General features: G+C 36.5%; 1 protein-coding gene across 3 annotated transcripts in view; it reads right to left on the bottom strand.

Moving 5' to 3' along the window:
* CENPC (centromere protein C) overlaps positions 1 to 22,689 on the bottom strand; it is an 84,324-nt gene that overhangs the window by 46,886 nt on the left and 14,749 nt on the right. For all 3 annotated transcript variants that reach the window (XM_029945312.1, XM_029945307.1, XM_029945302.1), the window contains exons 5-9: positions 18,400 to 18,499; positions 12,514 to 12,811; positions 11,356 to 11,571; positions 8,148 to 8,761; positions 4,946 to 5,137 (exon numbers count right to left, since the gene is read on the bottom strand). In XM_029945312.1, the coding sequence (XP_029801172.1) occupies positions 4,946 to 5,137; positions 8,148 to 8,761; positions 11,356 to 11,571; positions 12,514 to 12,811; positions 18,400 to 18,499 (1,420 nt within the window). The remainder of the gene's footprint in view (positions 1 to 4,945; positions 5,138 to 8,147; positions 8,762 to 11,355; positions 11,572 to 12,513; positions 12,812 to 18,399; positions 18,500 to 22,689) is intronic.

The following is a 22,689-nucleotide window of genomic DNA, read 5'->3' as shown; positions in this document are numbered from 1 at the left end:
CTCTGAGAACATTTATCATCCATCTATTTACTTATCTTTCTCTTCCAGCAGACTGGCAATTCCTAGAAATCAAAATTGTTCTTTTACCTATCTCTACATTCCCAATATCTAATACCAGTTGCAAGACTGTGGTGAGGCAATATTTTTCCCCAGTCCTACTGAAATATAATTGACATTAACATTGTATAAGCTCAGAGTGCACAATGTAATAATTACAGGTACACACACACACACACACACACACACACACACACATACATATAGCAAAATGAATACCAACAAGTTGATCTTAAAAGTTATCATAAGGGGCGCCTGGGTGGCTCAGTTGGTTGAGTGACCAGCTTCGCCTCAGGTCATGGTCTCATGGTTCATGGGTTCAAGCCCTGCATCACGCTCTGTGCTGACAGCTAGCTCAGAGCCTGGAGCTTTCTTTGGATTCTGTATCTCCCTCTCTCTCTGACCCGCCTCTGCTCATGCTGTCTCTCTCTCTCTCTCAAAAATAAATAAAACATTAGAAAAAAAAATTTTTTTAAGCTATCATAAAAATTTTTTTCTCATCATAAATTTATAAAATTTAAGAAGGTACTCACTCTCAGTCATACAAGTACTGAACCTGAACTCACACAATCCAGAGACCAACTGCCTCCTCAAATTTCTCATTTTATATCACTCACTTGCCTCACGCTAGTACTGGCCCTACCTAACATCATTCCTGCCTCACAGTGGGCACTCAATAAACGTTTCTCAACATACATGAAAAAGCACTAGGGCCAAATATCCAACAGCAGCATGGCTGCTTATTAGGGAAAAAAGCAATGGATCAAGAGTCAGGAAACCTGGGTTCTACTGTTTTCCAGTCCCAGCACAAAGGTCTATGACCTTAGGTGCAAGTCATATTGCTTTACTGAGCTTCAGACTTTCTTTTTCTACCAAATGAAGGACTATATGAACTATGAGATCTACCAACATTCCTCTATTTCTGTGGCTCCCTATTGGATCAGAAATTCAACAACTGTTTCAAAGCTGCTACACAAGTTTTTTTTTCCTAAGTTCCAGAGTTCTAGTATACTTATCCAAGCTAAGATTTTTATTTGCCCATATATTTACACACTCATCTGCCATAGTACAGTTTCAGGTACTTGGGGCAGAAAGGTGAGTTCCTCAAAGAAGCAGGATCAGGAGGAGACAATACATGTCACTAAATCCTTACAATGAGGTAGGCATGCTTGTAATCATGTTACAAAATAAGAAACTGAACAAAATAACTTAAAGTAGAGAAATAATTATTTAAACTCAGATCTAAATCCAAAATCCAAGGAAGGCTGCAAAAGAATATTTCTGCTATAATCAAGGATCCCAATGATACAAAAATTCATAGCAACAAGGCCCCAGACATAGTGCCACATTTTTCTAGTCTCTCACTTGTTGATCTAAATACCAAAGTCAACAGTATCCAGTAAATGTTACTTTATCATCTACCATCTTTTCATGATCACTTCGTTTCTAAAACAATAAATATTTCACACTATACAGAAAAGAGATGGCATAATAGACCTAAGAATGTTATCCATAGAAAGACCTACTTGTAGAGCTCTTGCCTAGCATGGAGGAATTTTGGGAGGGTTCCCATCATTTCCTGACAAATGTGGTTTAGTGTGCCTAAACTGCCTATGCAAAAAATACGGTTTATGTCAAATACTTGCTGGAATTTTAGTACTTACTAGGCAGAGTGCCTAGGTGCCCACCTCCAGTAAAAATCTTGGGCATTAATCCCTAATGAACTTTCCTAGCAGACAACATTTGTCATAAATACTCATTGCTGGAGGAACTAGTGCTTCTGGAAAGAATCCACTGGGAGAGAGCTGCTTCAGACTTTGCCCATGTACTTTTTTCCTGATTTTCCTTTGTATCCTTCTGATGTAAGGAAACTTCAAACTTCTATTATCACTTCTCTCACTTCTCTTTCACTTGATGATCTTGCTTACTATTTTCACAGAGGTAAAAAAAAAAAAAGTGAAGATTAGATCTTTATCTTTCCACCCTCAACTCTACCACCTCACATCTGTATACTAGATCACAGTCCTGTCCCTGCCTACTCAAGGACTGTGATCTAGATTTATTCTCTACCTTTCTTTGAGTTCATTGTATTTTTTTAAATTTTTTAATTTTTTGTATTCAGGAGTCATTTTACAGTTTTTATTTATATTCCAATTAGTTAACATTTCAGGTGTACAATCTAGTAATTCAACACTTTCAAACTGTTTATCAGGACAGGTGCACTCCTTAATTCCCATCGTCTGTTTCACCCACCCAACCCCCCACTCCCCTCTCTTCTAAGGGTAACCATCAGTTTGTTTTCTATAGTTAAGAGTCTGTTTCTTGATTTGCCCCTCTCTCCCTCTTTCCTTTTGTTCATTTATTTTTGTTTCTTATATTCCACATATGAGTGAAATCATATGGTATTTATCTTTCCCTGACTTATTTTGCTTAGCATAATACTCTCTAGCTCCATCCATGTTGTTGCAAATAGCAAGTTCTCATTTTTTTATGGCTGAGTAATAATTCATTGTGTGTGTATACACACACACACACGTATATACATACATACATATACATACATATATACACATTACATCTTCTTTATACATTTATCAGTTGACGGACACTTGGGCTGTTTCCATAATTTGGCTAGTGTAGATAATGTTACTATAAACACTGGGGTACATGTACCCTTTGACTTAGTATTTCTATATTCTTTGGGAAAAAAACCTAGTAGTGCAATTACTGTAGCATAGCTATTTTTAACTTTTTGAGAAACCTCCATGCTGTTTTCCAAAGAGGCAGCACCAGTCTGCATGCCCATCAACGGTGCAACAAGGTTCTCCTTCTCCACATTCTATGAGGTCATTTTAAATAAGCAGATAAACAGATGTAGTATCTTATTTTAAAAAAGCCTTCCCTTAACCCCACATCTGCCATGCTCCTTTTTCTTACTGTCTCTCCTTCTTCCCTTCCAAACCCCTCTTGAAACCACTCCAATCAGGCTTTTGATCCAATCATTCCACAGAAATCTTCTATCAAAGTGACCAACAGCCTCCATGTGGCCCAAAATTATATTATCAATTCTTAAATCTCATCTACTTCAGGCCATTAGTAGTATTTTTAGAAGTTTATCACTCAATCCTTAATTAAAATGCTTCCCTCACTTTTTCTTCTACAACCCTAAGTTCTCTTCATTTTCCTTTAATCTCACTGCGCCTGTGTAGTTTCTTTTGATGGATTTCCTACCCGTTCCAAACTCCTAACATTAGTCTCCCTGGACTCAATCCTTGGCTTTTTTTTTTTCTTCTCCAGGTTTAGTCTATCATTAGGGATTTTCAAGCAGTCCTAAAGTTTCAAATTCATCTACATATTGATAAGTTCCCAATTACATGTCCTCCCAGATCCTTCCCCCTAACTTTAAAAAAAAAAATGTTTAATGTTTATTTATTTTGGAGAGAGAGAGACAAAGTGTGAATGGGGGAGCTGGAGAGAGAGAGGGAGACACAGAATCTGAAGCAGGCTCCAGGCTCTGAGCTGTCAGCTCAGAACCCACGCGGGGCTCACACCCAAGAACGGTGAGATCATGACCTGAGCCCAAGTCAGATGCTTAACTGACTGTGCCACCCAGGCCCCCTCCCCCTAACTTTCAACTCATTAACCAGGCTATTTCCTCAATGTATCTACTTTGATATCTAATTTATTTATCACAACCTGAAATCTTGATATCCTTCACAAATCTGCTTTTCTCATACTTTTTCTCATCCCAGTAAATAGGAGAATTCCATTATTCTATTTGTTCAGGCAAAAAAAAATAATCTGAGTCACCCTAGCCTCCTGGTTTTCTCTCTTATTCTAATCCATTAATAATGAATCCAACCACTTTTCATCCCTTCTCTCCAACAATCTCTTAACTAGTGTCCATGTTTCCATTTTTGCCCAGCCCTAGTTTCCTCTCTATATAGAAGAAGAATAATTATTTTGCAAGATGACTCAATCGGGGCACCTGGATGGCTCAGCCAGTTAAGCCTCCGACTCTTGCTTTCAGCTCAGGTCATGATCTCACAGTTCATGAGTCTGAGCCCCACGCTGCACAGTCAGTGCAGAGCTTGCTTCGGAACGTATCCCTCCCTCTCTCTCTGCCCCTCCCCTACTCATTCTCTCACTCTCTCAAAAAATAAATGAACTTAAAACAATTTTTAAAGTTAAAAAAAAAGATGACTCAATCGAGTCACTTAAATTTTATTTTATTGCTTAAAATCTTCTAGGAGCTTCCCAATACACTTTTTCTAAACTCTATCACAGCCTGCCTCCCTGACTTCAACTCTCCTGGCTCACTCCTCTTCAGCCATACTGGCCTTCTTGAATTCCTCCAACATGGTAAGCATGCTCCATCAGCACCCTTGGTCTGAAATGTTCCACACTAAATTATTTGTATGGCTCCCCTCTTCATGTTTCTGAAGTATGTGCTCTGAAAGATGAAAATGGACTCTTATTTTTTTTATAAAACAGTATTCTGTTCTATCTTCTTATCCAACTCTACTTCTCCATCTACTTCCCATTTCTATCCTTTATCTACTTAATTTTTCTTCATTACCTATCACCGCACTGCATAAATTATACATGTATACTGCTGATCTTCCTCTACTAGAATGTCAGTCTCATAAGAGCAGTGATAGGTTTGTTTTTCCACCACCTATATCCCTATATCGAGAACACAGTCTAGAATAGAGCCCAAATGAAGACCTTCACACTTAACTGATTTAATATTTTTACTAATGATCCAACTTAACTCTGCCCTCATAAGATTCTTCTGTGGAAAATGGTTATATAAAACAAACATAAAGCCCCTTATAGAATGACTTTTTGGAACTCTCAATGAACATAATTTAAATAAAATACTTACTCTGCTCTGACTTTACCACCCACCAATTAGATGGACGCCTCGAAATTCTTTGACTTCTTGTAATAGTAGAAGTCACTTCATCAGGTACAAATATGTTCTTGTTGGACCCACTGGAAAATTGACTCTTTTTATATACCTTATCTTTTTTCTGATTCTCTGCATTAGGAACACTGGTGTTATTTTTCTTGCTTCCTAAATTAAAGAAAACCATTAAAACAATTTTCATTCTATTAAACGAAAGAGTTTTCATAAAATCACAATAGTTAAAAAAATCCCAATTATAAAAATATCTTAAATTCATTCTGTAGGCTTCTTTCCACCTCTTTTTTTTTAAATCAAATGTTCTCAATAAGATCTGTCAGTTAAATGAAACCTTTCACATTGCTTGATGACTAACATTGACTTGAAATATGAATTTAGGTTGAAGCCAATGTTACAGTAGGCAATGAAATGGACAAGACTGCTACCCAGCATGAGCAATTCTAAATACAATGTAAGTTTTTTATATACCAAGTATAGTTCACAGATCAGTTGTATTAGCATCCCCTAGGACAAACAGAATACAGAATCTTGGGTCCCACCTGACACCTATTAAACCAGCTAAAGAATCAGTAGGTTAACAAAATCCTCAGGGAATTCAAATGCATATATAAGTTTGAAAAGCAAAAGAATCAGTAGGTTAACAAAATCCTCAGGGAATTCAAATGCATATATAAGTTTGAAAAGCACTACATGTTTTAGTCATTCTCCCAGTTAAATTGGATTGAGTAGAGAGAAGAGAAAACGAGCCAAATTAGGTCAAGATTCCTTACAGCAATATCATTTTCCAATTTCAGTTTGAGAATAAATTACAGGAGTTGGCAATTCTCTTAATTTGAGATAAAGAGAATAATTTATGCTTATAAAAGGAGTAAATGAAAAATATTAGTCTTAATAACCTGAAGCAGGCACAAAAAAGTTGATGAAAATGGAAAAAATATACCTTACCAATATTGTGTTTAATATTAGAATCAACCAATACTTGGCAAGTAATGAGAATGGGAGATACTGGAAGAGTCACCAGAGACAGTAAAAACTTGACAATAAAGGAGGTATTTTAGGGAGTGGGTATAGAAAATAATAAAAGGGTCAGTTTTACAAAACACTAAAGCAAAAATAGAGAAGTTTCAACATGGTTGCCCCAAGGGGCACCGGGTGAGTCAGTCGGTACTCTTGATTTCAACCCAGGTCAAGAGCTCATGGTCCTCAGATCAAGCTCCACGCTGGGGTGGAGAAAACCTGCTTCAGATTCTCTCTTTCTCTCTGTCCCCTTCTGTGCCTCTCATTCTCCAACTCCTTTTCTTCTATTTCTCCCTTTTTCTCCTTCCCTTATACTTATCAAAAGCATCCTCAGGAACTGTTCTAACAAATGAGAGGTGCTCATGATTCCAGAGATGTTTGTGAATCAACTTAAAAAAAAAAAAACTCAATGTGAACAATAATTTAGGGGAAAAGAATCTGAGGAGGAAAATGTTATCACCAAAAACTTATTCACACTGTATTCCAAATCAGGGAAGGTTAGAAACTGAATGACAAACAATTTAGAAAACTAATAAACAAGAACACATACAGAAGATACAACTGATAGCTGAATGGTTGAGCTTCCTACTTCGGCTCAGGTCACAATCTCACCATTTGTGAGTTCAAGCCCTGTGTCAGGCTCTGTGCTGACAGTTCACAGCCTAGAGTCTGCTTCAGATTCTGTGTCTTCCTATCTTCCTGCCCCTCCCCTGCTTGCACTCTGTCTCTCTCTCTCTCTCTCAAACATTAAAAAAACATTTAATATACTTTCTCCCTTCTGTATCAGCAATACATTATAGTCATCTAGAACCTCTAAGTACATAGAAAATTCAAGTGAATAGAGTTTTCTGGTTAGCTAATAGTTTTTCCAATTGAGCATCAAAAGCATTTTCGATTATTTCAAAACTTCTTTAAAAAGAATTTTTTTTTAATTTTTTTATTTTTGAGAGACAGAGAGAGCACAAGCAGGGGAGGGTCAGAGAGAGAGGGAGATACAGAATCCGAAGCAGGCTCCAGGCTCTGAGCTAGCTGTCAGCACAGAGCCTGATGCGGGGCTCGAACCCACAAACATGAGATCTGACCTGAGCCGACGCCAGACACTTAACCAACGGAGCCACCCAGGAGCCCCTTCAAAACTTCTTAATAGTGCTGAAAAAACATGGGTTCTACAATGGGACAGATCCTGAGTCAGCATATTTTAACCATGAGTATTTTCTCCTAATTTATGGGACTGTCAGGAAGGATTAAGTTAGGTTATATACACATAAAGTGTCTAATACATTTGTTAAGTGCTTTCCATTCCATTAACTAAAGAAATTCTAGAAGAATAACTACCTTTTCTATTACTTAAAAAGTGGTACAAAGAAAATAAATGGATCTAGATGACAGTGCCATCTTTACAAACCGCAATCACTATAAAATGATGATGTAAGGAGAGTAGCCACACTTCAGCCTCTCCAGTTCATGCTTCCCAGTTTTATGCAATCCCAGTTTATGCTTCCTGTCCTGACATCCCTCTCATTCTCAAGTGTCCCAGTTTGTATGATAAATAATACAGTAATCCAAGGTAAAAAGACTTATTGAGATATTAGATAACTGTTCTCTGTGATTCCATTATTGTCCTGTGAATGAACATGTATATCTGCTGGTTTACAGGTACTACTAGATTGATTGTTTTATTAATGGCAATAATTGTGTCTTAGTAATCTTTGTAAAATTGCCATACAGTGTCTGGCAATTTAGTGACTATTAGATAAATGAATATAGATGAATACTAAAATGGAATAAAAGAGTAAAATTATTTATCCTATAAGAAATAGTCCTATACTACCCTGGGTTTTCTTCCTCCCATTTTTATTTTAATAAACCTCAAAGAACAAATGATGCTGTCTTAGTCATATTCTGGTAACTACCTGGTTTGTGAGTCTTTTCCCTTCACTTCTTCCTTTATATGCGCTGCCATCTTAAAAGCTACACAAAACTCAAGTGACTCAGAATTGAATTGTATGTAAAACAGACATTCTAGAAAAGAGACTACAGACTTAGGTTTGCTTTGCCTACTTCCCAAAACTAAATAGAAATATTATTAAAACATAAAGGAGTAGAATAATGTTCATAGTTACATTTAATATAAAACACTTACCTACAGGAAGCACCTGTTTTTTGGAAACAGCAACATTTATCATCTCTTCACGCTCTTCCATATTTCTGTCTGAATTTCTTTGTAACTTATCTTGGGTGATGTGTAACACATTTTTATTTTTATCTTTAGATTGTTCCATATCAACCTGGTCTTCAAGTATATTGGTCTTAAATTTCCTTCTCTGTTTCTTTTTTACAGTCCTTTTGTTTCCAGATGATTTCTCTGCATTCTTATAACATATTTCATATTCGGCAGATGTACGATGATTTTCCGTTTCATTTGACAAAGAACAACTCCTACTCGGTCTTTTTTGTTCAGAGGGCTGAGATCTCCCTACCGGGTGAGCTTTGCCAGAATGTTTGTCACTTGTCAAATCTGCAGTTGATACACTGTGATGTTTTCCTCTGGACTTTTTACTTTGAAGGAGTGCAGTGCTCTCTGCAGGGGTTACTGTGCATTGTTTCAAAGTCCCAGCCCTTCTGGGTATAGTAATCCAAGATGGACTGGCAAAACTTCTTTCTGATTCATCAATTATAAATTCATCCTCTAACAACTTTACATCACTTGAAGGAGATGAATGAGGTGGAGCAGTCGCTATATGCCTAACAATAGGACTAAAACAGAAAGTTAGAATAAATAACTACTCAAAAGATAAAAGATTTTACCTTTGCTTTCTCACGAAAATAATCTATATAGGAATAAAATCTATGTATCTTTTAAAAACAGTTCACATCTCAATTTTCCCTTACCCTTGAAAATCCCTCTCCTTTTATATATCTTTTTAAAAAAATTATTATTTTAATTTTTAATGTTTATTTATTTTTGAAAGAAAGAGAGAGAAACAGAGTTTGAGCAGGGGAGGGGCAGATGGAGAGGGAGACACAGAATCCAAAGCAGGCTCCAGGCTCTGAGCTGTCAGCACAGAGGAGGATGCAGGGCTCAAACTCACGAACCATGAGACCATGACCTGAGCTGAAGTTGGACGCTCAACAAACTGAGCCACTGAGGTGCCTTTTATATTTCTATAATACCTGATTATATTCACTTATAATACTAATGAGATCACAGAAATTTAAGGCTGCAAGAAAGTCTAGACATCAACTAATTTAATGTCCCTCCAACTCATATATATCAAAAAGTTGAAACCCAGAGACGTGTTAAATATAGCTCAGATACATTGACTGACAGTCCAAAAATGCATGCTGTTATTATATATAATGTTATACTAATTGTACGTTTGTATAGATGTATATAGATCTCTTAGAGTCCAGATTTCTTTCACATCCAAAACAAGATTATTTCTGAGACATCTTCAAATCTAATACTCTAAGAAACACTAAATTTTATAATAAATTATGTTATGTAAAAATTCATTCCAATTTTGAATAATTCATACATTTTCAAATAAGTTTTTATAATCTGATGGTACTCTTTTGCATTTCCTTCCTTTTTAGAGCAACTGCCTGAAGCAAACCATGTACTGAAGTGAAATATGCATAAATAAAAACTTAGGGTAAACATCCAAACTCCGAAACTAGCACATGCACTCCTGTTTCTGCCTTTTTCACCTGAGTAAGGATGCTTAACCATTCTTACACATAAAAGAAGCAAAACTGAATGGAAGAATAAGATTATCATGTCTGCTTTTTCTCTTTTCATTAATAAGACATATAAAGAGATTATGAAATGAAACTGCCCTCACTATTTCTTTAATCTCAAATCTCTGATAAATCTAATAACATAAATCTTACAAATATGTATGTTAAGAAATATACTATCTTCTAATAGAGTTTTGCAAGTTTAGAAAACTTTAGAAAATCTAATGAAAAACAAAGTCAATATAAATAGAAGACCACAATGAATCAATGTATAAACAGAAATGTTACTTTTCAATGTTTAAAGAAAGGACCAATCTGTTATAGATTTAATTTGTCTTGTTGTATATAACTGATAATATTTATTAGTTTTTTGTACATTTAGAAGTAATGCTAAGAATTTAAAAATTAAGACTTCCCAAACCAGCCAGTAAGAAGTCTCCAAATCCGCTCCTCTATTCTACCTCAAGAGACTTCCATAATATCAAGATCACTCAGACTGAAGATATGCTTAGAGAACAACGTTGACACCTGCTACAGACTGAATGCATGTATACTCCCAAAATTCATAAACTGAAACCTAATCTCCAGTGGAATGGTATTTGGGGGTAATTTATCAGAGCAGAACACTCAGGAACAGAAGTAATATCTTCATAAAAGCAGCAAGCCTCAGAGCGCCTCCTTGCCATCTTTTGCCCTATGAGGTTACAGCAAGAAGACATCCATCTATGAACCAGGAAGCAGATATCACCAGGAAAGAAAAAGGAAATTGGCGTATGACAAGGGAAAATGGTATGCCAAAACAGGGAAAAATGCAAATGTGCATGACCAAGCTGGCAAAAAGAGTTAATGAGGGAGAGTGAGGGCCATAAACACCAGCTAGCAAATCTGATGTTTATGTAGGCCAGTAGCTCTCAACCCTAGCTCTCATTAATTCTAGTTAACTCTACTGATCAGCCACAGTTAAAAATCACTATATGGTCATGTAGAACCTCTGAAGGTTTTTAAATAGGCAAGAACAGACTAAAATTTATTTTAGGACTATGCGTTTATTAACACAAGCAGAAGAAAAGGAAAAAAGACTTAAAACGTTTAATAGTGAAATACACCATGACATAATTCTATTTTTAAACACTGCCTTCATCCTGTGATATCATACAAACTAGAAAGTGCTAATGAGGGGCCCCTGGGTGGCTCAGTTGGTTAAACATCCGACTCTTGATCAAGACTTAAATCATGATCTCAGTTCGTGGAATCAAGCCCCACATTGTGCTCTGTGCTGATAGAGAGGAGCCTGCTGGGGATTCCCTCCCTCTCTCTCAAAATACAGTAATAAATAAATAAACTCAAAGAGAGAAGAGAAGAGAGCGCTAATGAGCAGAAGCAATGAAAGCTGAATTTTCTTTCACATTTAATTTAGTATGTATTAAACAATGGTTTTGGGGGTGATGTGCTGGTAAAAAACTACACTCTCCTTATGAGTTGGGCACAGTTTCAATTAAAATTTACGCCAATTAAGATTAACTTCCAGTTAAATAGCATTAAGAATCCTTGCTATTGTTCACAGAATATAAAACCAAAACATCTCAAAGGACAGTTTCTTAATAACTCACCTAGATTCACTTTTTCTTTTTACAGTTTCTAAAAACAGTGCAGAAAAACTCTTTTTAGTTTGTGGTTGAATTTCATATTCTGAATCTTGTGTTCTTTTCTGAGATACTCTTAATGATCTCCTCTGTTGTGGTTCTTCTGATACTTTATCCTCTATTTCTGATATTTTATTTGCTATTTCTACTTTCTTTGAAACATTTTTATCTTCAAAGTTTAACCTAAAAGGTAAAAGAGGCAAGGTGAATACTCTCAAAGTTTGTTGAGTTAGGAGTTTTCTTGAATTCCCTTTCAGTTAAGAATACAGACCACTTACAAAACTTTCTACTAAGGCTTTATTTAAAATCTATAAGTGTTGATTTATAACCTCTTAAAATATACAAGGCAAGTGCCCAGGAAAATTAAATTCCTTATTTGACAATGGGAAAAAGATAAGAGAAAAGGCCATAGAAATCTATACTCAGAGCACTTGTTCTTAAATATTTAGTAAGGTTTTGAACCATCTGAGGAGTTTTATTTAAATGTAGATTCTAATTCAGCAGGTCTAGGGAGAGTTTGAAATTCTGCGTTTTTAACACGTTCCCAGATAATGCATTGCTCTTGATACTGAGCCACAGACCACATTTTGAATAGCAAAATCTTAGAATGTACTTAATTCCTTGGCTCCAAGAATTACACAAGACACTAGACAGATATTAATTATACTCACTGCAAAGGTCCCAACAGGAAAGGATTTGAATGATCTACTTTGCTTCTTAAAGGCCAACATGAAAACCCCAAGAAATAGACATGGGTTTACCACAACTTATCCTCAAAATACTTATCCTCTGCTACCCTAGAAATGACCTGAGACATTCCTACCTTTGTAATTACAAATATCATAAAGAAAATACTCCTACGAAGTTACAGAAAATTTATTATTAGAAGAAAATACTTCTTTCCCACAGAAAAGTTTACCCACAAACTTCTCTGAAGTATACTGTAAGCCTTCCTATTATTAAATAGAAACTGAATATAAACTGACATATATTATGCTCTTCTCCTCACATGTTAATATTCCTCAATACCTACTATAAAATACATAAAAAACCAAATTACTTATTCTTTAATATAAAAGGTAAAAATTTTTAAATAGGATATTATTTAAATAAATAAAAATTCACCTTTTTCTGGTTTTAAGGGAAATCTCTGTACTTGAAGACAATGTATTTATTGAATAATCAGAAGTGTGCATCTTTTTGTTTTGCACAATAGATGAAATAGCATTTTGGGATAGAGATGTTTTTGCATCCAAAAGAACATACGGTGAGCCAACAGATAAGTAAAATTCCTTATCGACTTCGGTGTGATGATCTTTGAGTTTTTCACTTTTTTTGTCACTTGACATTTTTCTCAAGTCAGGTGTATTTTTAGAACCAATATCAGTTGCCAAAATTTGCTGATGATCTTCATTGTCCTGAACTAGAAGAAAATTATAGAAAGATATCAAAAAAATTTTAAATAATAATATTAGAACCAAACGTGCTTTTTAAAATTCAGCAAGTTAGAAATAGGTTTTCAGAAGATTCACAGTTCATTAAGTTTATAATCAAGAATCTATGATTAAAGTACATAAGTGCTTTTTTTTTTTAATGTTTTATTTATTTTTGATACAGAGAGAGACAGAGCATGAGAGGGGGAGCGGAAGAGAGAGAAGAGACACAGAACTGGAAGCAGGCTCCAGGCTCTGAGCTAGCTGCCAGCACAGAGACCGACGCGGGGCTCGAACCTACGAACGTGAGATCTGACCTGAGCAAAAGTCGGAGGCTCAACCGACTGAGCCAGCCAGGCGGCCCCATAAGTGCTTTTTAAAAAAGTCTTAATTTATGAAATTAATGAATGTGAAGACATATTTGATCCATGCTCTGAAGTTTTAAAATGACAAAAATTCTCAACAAAAATTCACAATTCTATGGATAGTCAATTTACTCAAGATTTGAATAAATCTATACACAGCTAAAATAAAGTAATCTTAGAGAATTATAACATTTGATCTTTAGGTTAAGAATCAGTAAAAAACTTAGTGGAGATGCCTGGGTGGCTTGGTTAAACTTCTGACTCTTGATTTTGGTTCAGGTCATGATCTTATGGTTCATGGGATAGAGTCCTGCATCAGGCTCTGCCCAGACATTGTGGAACCTGCTTGGGATTCTCTCTCTCTCCCTCTCTCTCTCTCTCTTGCTCACGCATTCTCCTTTTCTCTCTCTCAAAATAAATAAACTTAAAAAAAAAAAGTCTGTAAACCAGGGCAGCAAAATGACCACATTCGTACATATATATACACATATAGAGACATAACAGATATATAGATATATAAAAAATTTATATGTATATACATATGTAAAGGTATACATCTAAATATATTCTTTATACATAAAATAGTATTTGTATACATATACACCCATACCTTTATATATTTAAACACACACACACACTATTCTCTTAGCCATAGGCCTTCAAATATCAAATGCTGGGGAGTATTCATATTGATTCATATCCTTAAAAAGCAAATATTGAAAATTTTAAATATAATTTTTAAAAAAGGCTTTTGGAAGGTTATGGAACAAGACAGCATACTCAGTTTTTGCTAGGAACCTCAAGCCTTAAGCCACAAAAGACAATATGGTGAATCCCTTGGGTTTTCTTTAATCTCCCGTGCACCCCCAGACTGGGTTCTAGAGATTCCTGCAATCCTGGACCACCAAGAGGCATAAGGAAAAAATAACCTGCATTCTCTGGCTAACAGACTTGGAGAAAGGAAATACAACAAAGACCTAATGGGGAACTCCAACTCCCATTCTACAAATTGGGCCACTAACGACTCCATTCTGCAGTGGCAGCGGCAGAGCAGCGAAGACTCAGGCCCCACTTCTTAGGTTCTGTAGGCCATCTGTAGCAGAGGAGCAAGGTCCTGGACTAACCCTGCGCCTGGACCAACCTAGTCTCCACTTAACAATCAAGAATAGCAGGCCCTATGATGCACAAACAGCTGCAGAATAGTAAAGCCTTTAACCTTCCCAGCAACTGCTATCCAGACCAAGGTGACATTCTAAACCAGTTAGTACATCCCAGGCCTTGCTTCACAATGAAGGCACCAATGGGCAGTCTAACATAAGGCAGGAAAAACATAAAAGAATCCTAACACTTCCCATCCTGTCCTCCACCTGTCTCAAATTTAAGGAGATCCAATTCCAACATCTTCTAATCCTTGTTCCCACTTGAGTGAATGGGGACATGGGGTACTCAGGACAGTACCTTCCATTCACTTGACACAGCACCAGCAAGAACTGACCTGGGATCTCAGCAGCATCAGAAAATCAAACAGACAAAATACTACTGCTAGGACTCTAAGCACTGAACTGTCATGGAAATAAATCCCCCCAAAGTAGGCAGGAACCTACACAGGAACCAAAACAAGGCAACTAGGTGCTATAAGAAATGATTTAAATACAATCTAGAGTCTATTAAAATAACAACCAAAATGTCAAGAAAAGAATCAAAATGACTCATTATACAAACACCAAAAAAACATAACCTGAGTAAGAAAAATATCATCAGTGGACACAAAAATGGAGAAGATGAATGAAATGCTAAAATTATTTAATAAGAATTTTAAAGCATCCATCATAAAATTTAACAATTAATCATAAACTCTCCTGAACAAAAGATAGAAACTCTCAAAGAAATGAGTTACAAAAGAGAACCAGTTTTTTTTGGATTTTAGCCATTGTTATAGGTATGCACTGGGTATCTAATTATTATTTTAATTCAAAATTCCCAGTGGCAATGATAAACAAATCAAAACCACAATGAGATACTACTTCACACCATTAGGATGGCTATTAGTATAAAACACACACACACACACACACACACACACACAGAGAAAATAACAAGTGTTGGTGAAGATGTAGAGAAACCAGAACTCTTATGCACTGCTGGTGGAATGTAAAATGATGTAGGCACTACAAAAAAGTTTGGTGGATAGAGAAACGCTGATGCATAGGAGCACATGTACCCCAATGTTCATAGCAGCACTGTCAACAATAGCCAAAACATGGAAAAAGCCTAAATGTCCATCACCTGATGAGTGGATCAAGAAGATGTGGTATATATATACAATGGAGTACTACATGGCAATAAGAATAAATATGGCCATTTATTTGTAGGAAAGTGGATGGACCTTGAGGGTGTCATGCTAAGCGAAATAAGTCAGGCAGAGAAGGACAGATACCATATGTTTGCACTCATAGGTCTAACAGGAGAACAGGAGAAACCTAATGGAGGACCAGGGGGAGGGCAAGAGGGAAAGAGAGTTGGGGAGAGAGAGAGGGATGCAAAACTTGAGAGACTATTGAATGCTAAAAACGAACTGAGGGTTGGGGAGGGGGAGGGGGAGGGGAGAAAAGAGGTGGTGGTGATGGAGGAGGGCACTTGTGGGGAAGAGCACTGGGTGTTGTATGGAAACAATTTGACAATAAACTATTTAAAAAAAGAAGTTTGGTGGTTCCTTAAAAAATTAAAAATATCATTGCCATATGACCCAATCATTCCTTTTTTGGGTATGCATCCGAAAGAACTAAAAGAGACTACAAGAGATATTTGTACACTCACATTCACAGCAGCATTATTCAAAACAGACAATAAATGGAAACCACCCAAATGACCATCAATGGATAAATAAGTAAAACAAAATGTGGTAATATATAGCTCTAGAAGGTATGATGCTAAGTGAAACAAATCAGAGAAAAAGAATACCATATGATTTCACTCATATGTGAAATTTAAGAAACAAATGAACATGGGCAGAGGGGAAAGAGGAAAACCAAGAAACAGACTCTCTTTTTAACGTTTATTTATTTATTTTAGAGAGAGAGTGTGTAAGCAAAGGAGGCACAGAGAGAGGGAGGGAGACAGAGAATCCAAGCAGGCTCCAGACTGGCAGCACAGAACCCCATGCAAGGCCTAACGTCAAGAACCATGAGATCGTGATCTGAGTCAAAGTTGGTCCCAGTGTACTCTCAGCTACAGAGAACGAAGTGATAGTTGCCGGAGGGGGAGGTGGGTGGGGGAATGGGTGAAAGAGGTGATGGGGATTGAGGAGTGCACTTGTGAGGATGAGCACTGAGTGTTGTATGGAAGTGCTGAATCAGTATATTGTACACCCGAAATTAGTATTACACTGTATGCTAACTGGAATTAAACAAAAACTTAAGATGAAAGCTAAGATACTTACATATACCGCAACAAGAAGACAGAGCTTTTAACCAAAACAGGAAGGTCAAAAGCTATAAAAGTCACACATTTGACAATTAAAATAAAAAATTGTACTCATCAGGGCACCTGGATGGCTCAGTTAAGCGTCAGACTTCAGCTCTGGTCATGATCTTACAGTTCATGAGTTCAAACCCTACCTGCATCAGGCTCTGAGCTGACAGTGCAGAGTCTCCTTCGAATCCTCTGTCTCCCTCTCTCTGCCCCTACCTCTGCTCATGTGTTTTCTTACTCTCTCTCTCTCTCAAAAATAAAAACATTTTTTAAAAATCGTACTCATCATATGGTTAAAGATCCTATAAATGAAATCTTTAACTGTCAAGGGACTATTTTGAAAAATATTTGTCAAACAAATTACAGATAACAGAGACACTCAATTCAAAGCCTTGTCATAAACAAGAAAAAACTAATGTGCAAAGGATATGAATAGACAAAATAGATAAAAGAAAATTCAAATAGCCAGTAAATATATAAAAAGTGCTCAAACTCAGTGGGAATGACAGACATAGTAAAGTGACAATGAGATCATGTAATACTGATCAAAATGGCAAAAAGAATAAAACAGTAAATGATCGTTCAGGTAAAAGGTACTTGCCCACACTGTAAAAGAAAATTCATGTAAAAGAAAGTTGTTAAGCCACTTCTGAGAGCACTCATGCACATGCACTCACGCATGCAAGCACACACACATATACATAGGTTTTCATTCCAAGGTTACCTCAGCAGGATGACGGCAGTAACAATCAATAGCACTGTTTTAATCTTTGAGGCTTACCTCAAATAAAGGACTTTTCTAATTTGAAAAGTATTAATAAAGTGAACTTTTTAAAAAGTTGCAGCACATACAAATCATGAAGGGACATAAACAAAAGGAGAAGAGAGAAAGAATACTGACCATGTATGCACAAATATTGAATCATGTTGGGTACCTGAACCAATATGTTACATGTCAATTATACCTCCATTTAATTAAAAAAGTATGCTTAAGAGCCCCTGGAAAGGGAGATGTTAGAAGGAATTAAGGCTTCCTACCCATGAATGAGTCATCTCTGCAATATATCCATAGGTCCTGATAAGCCTTCCGATAACTGCAACCCTGGCCAACATCTTGACTGCTAATTCATGAGAGATTTCAGCCCAAAACCATCTAACTAAGCTGCTTCTCAATTCCTGACCCACAGAAACTGTGTGAGATAATATTAATAGTTCAGAAAAAAAAAAGACAAATATATTTGAAAATTCTTAAAGCTATAGTCCCTGTAATAATTCTTTTTTTTTTTTAATTTTTTTAATGTTTTATTTATTTTTGAGACAGAGAGAGACAGAGCATGGGAGGGGGAGGGGGAGAGAGAGAGGGAGACACAGAACCGGAAGCAGGCTCCAGGCTCTGAGCTAGGTGTCAGCACAGAGCCTGACGCGGGGCTTGAACCCACGAGAGTGAGATCTGACCTGAGCCGAAGTCGGAGGCTTAACCCACTGAGCCACCCAGGCGCCCCCCCTGTAATAATTCTTAATGTCTCTTACCAGATCATGGTAATCAGTGTTCCTACCAATACAATAAAGTAATAAATATCAACTAAGCGTATCACTCATGTTTAAAAACAAAACAAAACAAAACAAAACAAAACACCGACCATTCTGCCTGGGCTAATCCACTCAAGCCACCACAGGCAACACCTTGAGCATTTCCTTTTAAATATGTCTAGGCAAATAACACTCATGGGGATGCCACCAACCTGATCTGTTGACAACTTCCCTTGGTTCTACAGTGAACTGCAGAGAAGCTTCTTTCTTCCTTGAAGAAACTGACTTTGAATGTGATTTCTGGTACTGAGCCTAAAAGATATACAATATTAGATCTACTCTATTAAATTAGCAATTCTGATTAAATACATTTGTTTTTAAATCAGAAAAAAAAAGTATTGGAAAATAATAAACCAGCTGGTAGTTGTATACTTGAATAACTACTTTAGAAAACAATTTGGCATTATCTAGTAAAGTTGAAATTTCATAAATCCTAACACAGAAACAATGCTGCTCTGAACAGCAAAAACCCATCCTGACAGTAAACTGGATAAATTATGACACAGTCCTATAACATGATGTCATACATTCAACAGTGAAATGAACAAATTACAGCAAAAGGAATAAATGTTAACCAAAAAAAGAGTTATAGAAGTAGGTTATAATCCCATTTACACAAAATTCAAAGTAGATGCATATGAAACTATATATATATATGTACACACACATGTATATATATATATTTCAGAGATTCACTCACTGGAGGAATTAACATAGTACACTTGATCATTTAAAGAAATTGCTTACAGGGCTGGCCCTTGACTGGCAATTGGGAATTTGGCTTTCAGAGTATTTCCTCTATTACCAGCTGATTAGGTTGTGCCTACCATGCCAGTCTGCCTAGACTGTATAAAAATATGATTTATAGTGATCACCTGCTTTTTTTCCCTTCAGGAAGTATAGGATGTTGGTTGGCAGACGGTACCTAATATAATCAGCTCCCAATAAAAATGGGTTAAGCCTCAGAAGGCTTCCCCTGGGCAGAAAGACTGTATACACTTCACTGCTAGAAACAACAAGTGCACTCTGCAGACCCTGTGGGAAGCACAGAAAGTCTGACATGGACTCCTCCATATGACAGGTCTTCTTGCTTTGCCATTCTGCCTGTGCATCCTGATTATATGGCCCTAATAAATCTCAGTCACAAGTACAACTATATGATGAGTCTCGTAAGTCCCTCTAGTGAAGCACCCAACACGTGGATGACAGTGGGACCTCTGTCAGAGGCAGTGGAAGAAATGCTACCATTTGTGTCAACACGCCCATTATGTGGTAAAACTATTAAATAAAGGATAGGAAAGATGAGCATAAAATTCAAGATAGTGGTTACCTCTGTGCAGGGAGGAGCCGGAAAAGAACAGGATCAGAAAGGGAAACACTGATCCTGCAAAGGTATTGACTGATATGTCTTACATTGAGATTAAGTGCATAAGTGTTCATTTATATTATTTTTAATACCTAACATACATAAATATATTCTTTTGTAAGTCTGAAATATATCAAGTCATAAATTTTAAATATCTAAAAAAGGGAAAACTCATTCATACATTGCATGTAGGAAAGAAAATTTGTAAACATGTTGCAGAAAAAATTGATAATATATGTTTCATTGAAATGTGCATACTTGATTTATAACATGTGCACAAGGAGGCATGAACAAAGATGTACATCACTACAATCATGAATAGATGGGAATATATAAATAACGAAGTTACTGCACTGCTGTTCAGTGAATATATTATAAAACTCAATTACATAAAGAAAGACAAGAAAGCTATCACTATTCTCTGTTCCTCTTGAAACTTCATTAGGATTTTTTAAAATGTATAAACCCAGGGCACCTGGGTGGCTCAGTCAGTTAAGGGTCTAACTCTTGGTTTCAGCTCAGGTCATGATCTCAACATATGACTCATGAGTTTGAGCCCTGGGCTTTGCACTGACAATGTGCAACCTGCTTAGGATTCTGTCTCCATCTCTCTGCCCCTCCCCTACTCGCTCACTCTCTGTCTCTCTCTCTCAAAAATAAACATTTACAAATATATATTTCTTTAAAAAATAAAAATAAATAAAATGCATAAATCCAGAAGTATGAAGAGAAAGAAAAGGGAGTAGATGGGAGATGTCAACAAACTTTAAGTTAGAAAGCTGATGGAAAGCAAATCAGCAGCAACTAATCAGTCCAGAAAGAGTAGGAGAAAGTGCAGAAGGAAACACATTTATGTTTAACCCATAAGATCATTTATTAGAGAGCCCACGCTAAGGGAGGCTCCAACGGGGGCCTACAAACAAAAGAACTGTTGAAAGTATGTATAGGAAGTAGTCAAGAGTCACAGAGCCTCTCCTCTCCCAACTCTGGCATAATGTTTACTCTTGAGTTTCAGAATCAGAGAGACTATACACTCAGACACAGCTGAAGGTAAGAGTAATACAGTAAAAACAGAGACTTTATGGAGAAGTATTCAAATTACACCTTCCCTCTGCCACACCTGGTTGAGAACATTTGTCACTGGAATCAGGCTACCAAGTAGAAGAGATTTGTTAGAAAAAGCCACTGAGCCAAGTTACAAAAACAAAAACAAAAACTACAGATATTAACATCTGGACATCTACAATGACATGGCTCAGACAGATCATAGCACAATAAAATCTACCAAGATACAAATTTTATTGTACAACTAGAATTTGCAATCACCATTTTAGTTTCACTCTTAAATATGAGGAGACCACTAAGATTCAATGGACATCTGACATAAGACTCTAGAATAAAAGGAAACAACCACGATAACCAAGAAGGTACTTGCAGGACACAGAAACTATAGAAAGAAATCCTTTTTTTTTTTAATGTTTATTTTTAGAGAGAGACACAGAGTGCAAGCGGGAGAGGGGCAGAGAAAGGAGACACATCACCCAAAGAAGGCTCCAGGCTCTAAGCTGTCAGCACAGAGCCCGACGTGAGTCTCGAACTCATGAACTGTGAGACCATGACCTGAGCCGAAGTCAGATGTTTAACTGACTGAGCCACCCAGGTGCCCCTTTAAAAAAAAAAAAAAAGAAATAAAGAAAGAAAGAAAGAAAAAAGAAATCTTAATAAGAAGGGGTAGAGAAACCTAACATCAAGGAATATCACGAAATTTTAAATCACTAAAAAAAGATGTCAAGATCCCAAAAGCTTTCAAAGATTAAAAAAAAGTGACTCACAAAGGATCAAGGAATCAGAATGGTGATTTTCAACAGGAAGAGAAGCTAAAAGAAAATAGAGTATGTCTTTAAAAATCTGAAAAAAAATAATTTCCAGCCTAGAATTCTGTACTTACCAAATTACCCATCATGTGTGCAAAATCATGTTTATTTTCAAATATTTAAAGTCTTAAATTCTCAGGAAGCTACTAAAAGATGAGCCCCGCTAAAAAAGGAGAGGGCAAGAGAGGAATATTTGGATCCAAAAAATATGAACTGCATTACTGTAGAAAAGAGAAAGGACTTCCTTAGATATTAAAGTAAAATCACATGACAACACCTATGTGACAGGCCTAAGGAAGACAAGAGCAAAAAACAAAGACTAGACAGATCTAGGAAGTAGACAGATCTCAGAGGAAAACTAAAAATGACAGATTACTTGATGTATCGACATACACGAAGATATTTATAATTCTGTCACAGAAACTGGTGATAAATTAGTTACAGGTGCACAGAAAATCAGTAAGTGGAAAAAACCAAGACAGTGAAAAGAAAACTAAGAGACAAGCAAATGGTCAAACACACTATGGTACATTCATACCATGAGATACCACTGAACAATAAAAAGAAATGAATGACTGATATATACAAAAACCTGGGTGAATCTCCAAAGAATGATCCTGAGCAGAAAAGTCAATTCCAGAAAGTCATATATTATGTGACTCCATTTAACCAACATTCTTAAAATAACAAAATTGTAAAAATAGAGAATAGATTAGAGGTTTCAGGGATTAAGGAGGGAATGAGGGCAAGAGAAAAGTGAGTATTGCTATAAAAGGACAGAGGGATCTTGTAGTGATGAAACTGTTCTGCTCCTAATCTCTATCAATGTCAGTATGCTGGTTGTGATACTCTGATTAGTGTTGCAAGATCTTACCTTTAGAAGAAAATAGGTGAAGGGTACTTGGGCTTGAACCCCTTTATTTCTTTTTTTTTTTTTACATTTATTTATTTTTGAGAGAGACAGAGTATGAGTGGGGGAGGAGCAGAGAGAGAGGGAGACACAGAATCAGAAGCAGGCTCCAGGCTCTGAGCTGTCAGCACAGAGCCTGATGCCGGGCTTGAACCCACAAACTGTGAGATCATGACCGGAATCTGATGTTTAACCAACTGAGCCACCCAGGTGCCCCATGAACTCCTTTATTTCTTACAGTGGCTTGTAAATCTATAATTCTCTCAAAACAAAAAGCTTAATTTGAAAAAAA

Source organism: Suricata suricatta, chromosome 1, assembly GCF_006229205.1.
Source record: "Suricata suricatta isolate VVHF042 chromosome 1, meerkat_22Aug2017_6uvM2_HiC, whole genome shotgun sequence".
Taxonomy (NCBI): Eukaryota; Metazoa; Chordata; class Mammalia; order Carnivora; family Herpestidae; genus Suricata; species Suricata suricatta.
Note: the sequence above shows the minus strand (reverse complement) of the source record. Positions and strands in the feature narration are given on the sequence as shown.